Source organism: Euphorbia lathyris, chromosome 5 (assembly GCF_963576675.1).
Source record: "Euphorbia lathyris chromosome 5, ddEupLath1.1, whole genome shotgun sequence".
In the NCBI taxonomy this organism is placed as follows: Eukaryota; Viridiplantae; Streptophyta; class Magnoliopsida; order Malpighiales; family Euphorbiaceae; genus Euphorbia; species Euphorbia lathyris.
This window is the reverse complement of record NC_088914.1, coordinates 2,423,689-2,430,515: the sequence shown is the minus strand read 5'-3', so window position 1 is coordinate 2,430,515 and position 6,827 is coordinate 2,423,689. Positions and strand designations below refer to the sequence as shown.

The following is a 6,827-nucleotide window of genomic DNA, read 5'->3' as shown; positions in this document are numbered from 1 at the left end:
GGCAATTAAATTTAAGTGCTTTGATTTAATTGTACTAATGTGTTTGTTCAATGTTGAGTACAATTTTAAGTAAACAGAAATAAAAAGTACGACAGAATGAAGTTAGCATGAGGCACAGAAGCTGAGTAAAACACGACTCAACATAATAGAAGAAAAGTCGTTTTCATAACAAACGCTTGAAGATGAAGCTGACCAAAGAAGCTGAGTAGAACACAACTCAGCTTAATAGAAGAAAAGGCCTTCCTCAAAATCAACGCTTGAAGACGAAGTTGATCAAAGAAACTGAGTGGAACATGACTCAGCCTGGCCAAAGATAAAAGATCAAAGGCAACGTCTATAAGTGCAAGCTAAGTGCTCGTCAGGACAGCGCGAATGATCCGTTTGCAAAAAGACAAGATCCGACAACTATCTGCACCAATACAGAAGCTTTGGAATTACGCACGAAGACAGTTTCGAGATGCATGGGTCAACTGGCCGTTGGCTAAAAGACGAAACTGGCGCTAGAAGACGAACCTGACGCCTGCTAATTTCAGACGATAGGATTGGCCTGCAACATCTGTATGCTGACCAGTAAATGATGCAATGAGCCGTTTGGATTTCAACGGATAGATCCGAATTCAAATGATTAAGCCATCAGATTTCACTATAAAAGGACAAGTGCAACTCTTGGATCCTTTGCCGAAATACAAAAAGAAAAGAGCATACATACAAAGCACATTCAAACATAATAGAAGATCTTACACCAAATTTCTATCTCTGTGTAAAAGCTAGATTGAATTTGTATTCATCTAAAGTGTTCTTCATCTAGAAAGAACAGATTTGTATCAATTGTAAAAGATTGAGAGAGTGGTGTTGAGTACTCGGTTTTAGTACTCAGCGGTAGAGAAAATCTGAGTGTTCGGTTATAGCATTCAGTAGGGTTGAGTAGACGAATAGAGGAAGGTACTCTTGCATAATCAACTGTTTTGTAAACGGTTTGTGCTCTACCTTTAAAGAGCTCAGTATTGGATTGAAAAAGCCCGGAAGGACTCTGGGGACTGGACGTAGGCAGTGAGGCCGAACCAGGATAAATCTGCTGAGTAATTTCTAACCCTTTCTCTCAATATATATGTACGTGCTGTTTGCTTAATTTACTCAGAATATAAATTGTATAAGCTGACACTGAGCAATCAGAGTGCTGAGTTGGAAGTCGACCTTAAGTGTTAATTCCCAACTCATAAGTAAAACGGTTCTAGTCAGTCTCTGACTAAAGCTGTTTTACATCTCTCGGCCGTGCTGACCAAAACTGAGTTAAGTAATTCAAAAAATTGATTATGTCAGCTTAATTAAGCGAAAAAGTTATATTAGTTCCTAACCTTCCCTTGGAACTAATCACACGGGACCAACATAAACGAGCCGAACAAGAATCCGAACTTAAGTAGAATCAGTATTGGTTCGTTAATATCTCATGCTCTCGAGTTTTCATACTTTTTTTATATATTTTTCTCGTTTTTTTAGTTTCAATTTTCAACATTTTTCACCGTCTTTTTTTATTTTCTTCTTTTTCCAATTTCTTTTTTTTTTCAATTTTTGTGTTTTTTTTTCTTGTTTTCAATTTTTCATGTTTTTCTACTGTTTGCATTTTTTTTATAAGGATGCAATGTGAGATTTGACAAATGACAGGTTAGATGGAGCTTTGAAAGTATGAATTAGGATTACATACTATGGATGTAATGGAAATTCAAACCATTTTTCTATATAATGGAGATTACAAGAGTTGTTAGAATAAAATTTAACTTATGGTTTACTCATTTGCAATAAAATTAACATGCAACAGAAAAACATGATAATCAACCTTCAACATAATAACCATTATTAAATCTTAGCACACGAGACCTAAATGATTGTCTTTTATCCTTGAAACATGCCTTTGGGTTTCAAATGAAAATTTCTCCTTCAAAATAGAAAACTAATTACATAATATTTTGGTTTTACTTGACCAAAATAACTAGAGATGTAAGGGGAAGTTTAACCATAGACAAACTCAACCCTAAGCATTGGCAAAGTTACGAGAAGGTTTCGATATTAAGTGGCGAATGGGGTACGCTAGTAGTAGATGCCGAGTTGGTATAAGCAATACTATAGGGGACAGGGTCGAGTTGGTATAAGCAATACTATAGGAGACATCGATTATCCTGGCATTGGATCACTATCACCCCCAGATCAATAGTCGGAACTGGTTTAAGCGTTCCACTATCGTCCACTAGGGACATGAGAGGGCATACGTCCTTCGTGAAGAGAGGCAGATATCTCCATAGAGGGGAACTCTATGGACACTATAGGGCCGCCAAGAGCCTATAGTACGTGCCCATTCTAGGGTGAGGTTTATTCACAAGGAGACTCTCTGGACGAAATACCGACATATGCATTGATAGGACGCTTAAAGGGGATAGACCCTTTCGGTAGGAGTTGGCTGGCCGAGACTTGGAAAATGTTGAGGCGCCACTCTAGGTTTTGGCCTGACTTAGACCTGACCCCGTGACATTTGGTATCAGAGCCTAAACTAAGTAAATACCTTGCGAGAGTGGGTGATAATACCTTAACTAAGCAAGCTCTTTGTGAGGTGGATAAACGAGCTTTAACTAAACGAGTTTTTCATGGTGTGAGCGTGCCAGCTTAGATCTAGCCACATGACATCCGGCCCGTCTCCCCTATGCCGGGCTTGGACAAGAAAAATTATCCTTAGACCCAGCTCGGTCATAACCATTAAATCTCGCCTATATTTTGGGCCGACGTTGGATTTATAAAAATAACATCTATTAATATGCAATTGGTGCAGAATAAAGAACAAAATATATGTATTTTATAATAATGTCTAAAATTGATCCAACTTGCCAATTTTAGGTGTAAAACTGCTCTTGACTGCCAAAGTTGTGGGTAAAATTATATCATTTTAGATGTTAAGAGTAAATTTTCTCGTGGCTCTAAACGTTAGAGATATTTTTGCACCTTATCCCTATAATATAAAAGTGGACTAGACCTATAGTTGAGTTCGGGCTTTTAAGCCAAATTTCAAGCTCAGTCCATTTTATGTGTGATTTGAGTGAGTTCACCTGGATCGAGTCAATTCTCAAATATACATGTCAAAACTCAACCCATGAAAGATGTGTTTGGACATACTGAGCGGGCGAGCGGGCTCTTGAACATGTCTAGCGATTAATTTACATATCCTCAATTATTTTCTGTGTTAGGTTAACATTTTAATGAGTATTTTTACACAAATTGAATTACTCTATTAAAATTAAATTTTAATTCCAATAATTTTATTAAAAGATAATGAAATTCAACATCTTTTATAGAAGGCTTAATACATTATTTGCCATTTGCCATGAACTTGTTCAAAAAGTTTGATTGGTCCCTTAAATTTTTAAAGTGTTCCTAATAACCCCATGAACTTGTATAAAATATTCAGTTAGCTTCCTGGACTTGCATAAAATGTAATCAATTGATCGCTCGGTTGCAAAAAAATAAGTTAAATGTGGAAGATGTATTCCACGCATCTTAGAATGCTATTACATAATTCAAAAATAAATTAAAGATGAAGTTATTACTTGTTCAACTATACAATTTGTCTTCTCTAATATTAGAACTGCATATCCCGATTTTGATCGTTTTACTTTTTTAAGACTCGTGCAATACATTTTCCGTATTTAATTTATTTTTTTTCAACCGGGTGATCAAAGTCATTACATTTTGCGCAAGTTCAAAGACTAGCTGAATATTTTATACAAGTTGAGGGAGTTATGGGAATACTTTAAAAGTTCAGGAGGCCAATCAACATTTTTGGATAAGTTCGGAAGGCAAATGATGCATTAAGCCTTTATAAAATAGAGTATGATTTTTTTTAGAACTTCGATTCATCATAAATTGGGCCTTATGAGGCCAAGAAATATAAGCATACAATGATGTGGGCCTAAAACCCATATGAGAAAAACTGTTGAGGGTATTTACGGAAATATAGAAAACCTAAAATTAGGGTTTATATAAACAAACAATGCTCAGTGTCTTCACAGACGGCTCTGCTTATCGGCTTAACAAACAGAGCTTCAATTGAAGAAAAATGGTAAATGTTTCTCGATCTCCCTGCTTCTGTGTTATAGTTTATTTTCGTATGATTGCTGTAATTCCGTAGTGAAATTGCTTCTTCTTCTTCATCATTATATCCGAGCTAATGATGTTTTTCAGCTGTTTCTTCTGTGGTATGATCTTAATCGTTGATGGTAAACACTATTTTAATACACTAATAACAATGATAATGATGTTATATTAGTGAGAAATCGTTGCTGTTTAGTTTTGTTAATATGTATGCGAGAGAATTTGTTACCACTTTTGGATTGGGGGTTTTAGATGGAGACTGGTTGAATCGTGTTGAGATGTGATAGTCTTTGTTTTCCCTTAAGATTTGCGTCTTTGAGGCGTTGAGATTCTGTGAGCGAGTCAGTTTTTTTGAATCTGAATTGGAGATTTTAGATGAAGACTGGTTGAATCGTGTTGAGATGTGATGAAGTCTTTGTTTCTGTTTCTATGAAGTTTGTATCTTTGTGGAGTTAAGATTCTGTGAGCAACTATGTTACACTTACACAACACTTCTCTTTAGTAGTGTTTCTGGTCGGTGTCTCTTTCGTGTTGGTGTCTGTTTTCATTTGAAGGCTATCTTATAAAGGTTAAGTGTTAGAAATAATGATTCCTGTGTTTGTGTTTGTGTCCGTGCAACATAGGTGAGCAAGTCTAATTTGTTGAAGAGTTACATCTCTGTTGCTTCGGTCCCGTGTTAGGATTTGAATCTGTTGATCTAAACAAGCTTCTTTTTAGTAATTAGACTCAGCTATGTTGCACTGAAGCTTTTATTTTTAAAGCTTTTCACTTTTCTGAATCTCTCATGAAGTACGAAATCTCTCAGGTCACAATATACATTTCCCCCATGTTTCCATTTCTTATGTCTTTTAGAAATTTAGTTTCTCAATGTCCGTTACCATTTCCATTTCAGTTTCCGTATCCTTTTTCTTTTCCATGTAAAATGGACTCATAGAATAGGAGCTCCACATTCATGGGTTTCCTTCATTAAAACAAGCTAGAAAATTATGACCTACAATACTTTGATTGGTGTTTTGGTAAAATGATTGGTTTGCTTATGGAATTAGCTTACTGAATTTATGTGTAATCACAATAATATGCTTTTTTTTTTTTTTTTTTTTTTGTTTTCAGCTTCTGTGGATAGTGTAGCATGTATTATATCTCATTCATTTAAGACAACTTTGTGTAATGTCATCTAATTTTCTTTTTCCTCGTCAACAGCCGAAGCAAATTCATGAGATCAAGGACTTTCTTCTCACAGCAAGAAGAAAGGATGCTCGATCTGTCAAGATCAAGAGGAGCAAGGATGTGGTGAAGTTCAAGGTTCGCTGCTCGAAATACCTCTACACTCTCTGTGTATTTGATTCCGAGAAGGCTGATAAGTTGAAGCAATCTCTCCCACCAGGTATCCACTCTCTCTTTTTAATATATTTTTGCAACTTTCATATCACAATGCTGTTTCCTTGTTGAGATTAAGAATTGATCCAGATAAACTAATTCTATGAAGATGAATTTGATCTGCACATACAAGTTGTGCCATATTTAGTTATGTTTTTGTATCTTCTGACACAAAATCAAGTACGAGGGTGCTTGAAAATGAAGGGATTTGTTCTCCAACTATCAGAAATGGAATGCAATTGCCATATTTTGTAACAAGAAACCCCTTCCTAATTTGACTTTTATTTCATATGTAGTCCTATTGACCTGAAATTAGCAGATCCATTTGGTGTAGATGTCACCTGGATCTAAGCTACTTTTTTTTTTACTCGAGGATGACGGATGCAAGAAATATAAACAAGTTGTCTGTTCTGTCATATTTATTTATTTTCACGTACGTGGTACCCATACCCATCTGGCATCTCCTACCATTAGCTTACTGATTTCAGTCCAAAAGAACAGCATTTGTGACAAAAGTCAGATGGTGAGGGGTCTGTATAAAAATTCGGTTTCCATGCATGATAGTTGGGGGACCATGGATTTAATCAATCCGAGAATCAAGCATTGCTTTTCACTGAATCTAATCGAGTTTGAGGGATGTGTTTCTATTGTGTTAGTTAGATCATTGTTTAATCATCTGTTTTGTGTTCTTTGTTGTAGGTTTGAGTGTACAAGACCTGTGAAGCAACAAATGAAGGAGTTTTGAGTTTTATGGCCATGAAAAGCATGTAGTATTTTGTCATTTATTATGTTGTCTTTCATTTAAACCAGATTAGAGTGATTTGCCAATGTTTTCTAGGCATGGAATTTTAGACTTTTGAGTTATTAGCAAGTTCAAGTTATCTTTAATACTTTGAAAATCTCTTGGGTCCTTTTTTACAATCTACATTTCTTCCATTTGTGTTTTATTCGTGCAAATTAGTATTTTTGAATCTGTTCCTTGCTATCGGTAGAATTGTTAATGGATCGGGATTGTGCTGGACTTTACAGGCTTACGCTTTAAAATGTTTAGCCTACTTCTAGCTTAGCATGCTATCAATTTAACTGTGTTTGCCCTATTCCAGGCTTCGGCTTGAAAATCGAATCTCAAGCTTAGCCTAAATAAGTTCATAAAAGGGTATAAGATATATTTTTTTAGGGTTTAAAATTTATGGATTAGGATTTAGAATTTATAAATTATGATATAAGAATATGTTTTTATAACATAATCTGATTTTAATTTTATAATTAATTATGATTTTTTTACTTAGTTCTAAATTCTAAGTTGGATTTAAAAA

General features: G+C 35.2%; 1 protein-coding gene across 1 annotated transcript; it reads left to right on the top strand.

Annotated features, from left to right (window-relative positions):
• The first annotated feature begins 4,023 nt into the window (after positions 1–4,023).
• LOC136231152 (large ribosomal subunit protein eL38z/eL38y) lies at positions 4,024–6,458 on the top strand. The gene is made up of 3 exons (XM_066020445.1): positions 4,024–4,102; positions 5,335–5,518; positions 6,211–6,458. Exons 1-3 carry the CDS (start codon positions 4,100–4,102, stop codon positions 6,231–6,233), a joined length of 210 nt encoding a protein of 69 aa, XP_065876517.1. The 5' UTR covers positions 4,024–4,099; the 3' UTR covers positions 6,234–6,458.
• The last annotated feature ends 369 nt before the right edge of the window (positions 6,459–6,827 follow it).

Bases quoted from the DNA above. Each gene is read 5' to 3' on its own strand.
- LOC136231152 (XM_066020445.1), top strand. The intron at 5,519-6,210 runs GTATCCACTCTC...TCTTTGTTGTAG, and splicing joins GAAGCAATCTCTCCCACCAG to GTTTGAGTGTACAAGACCTG.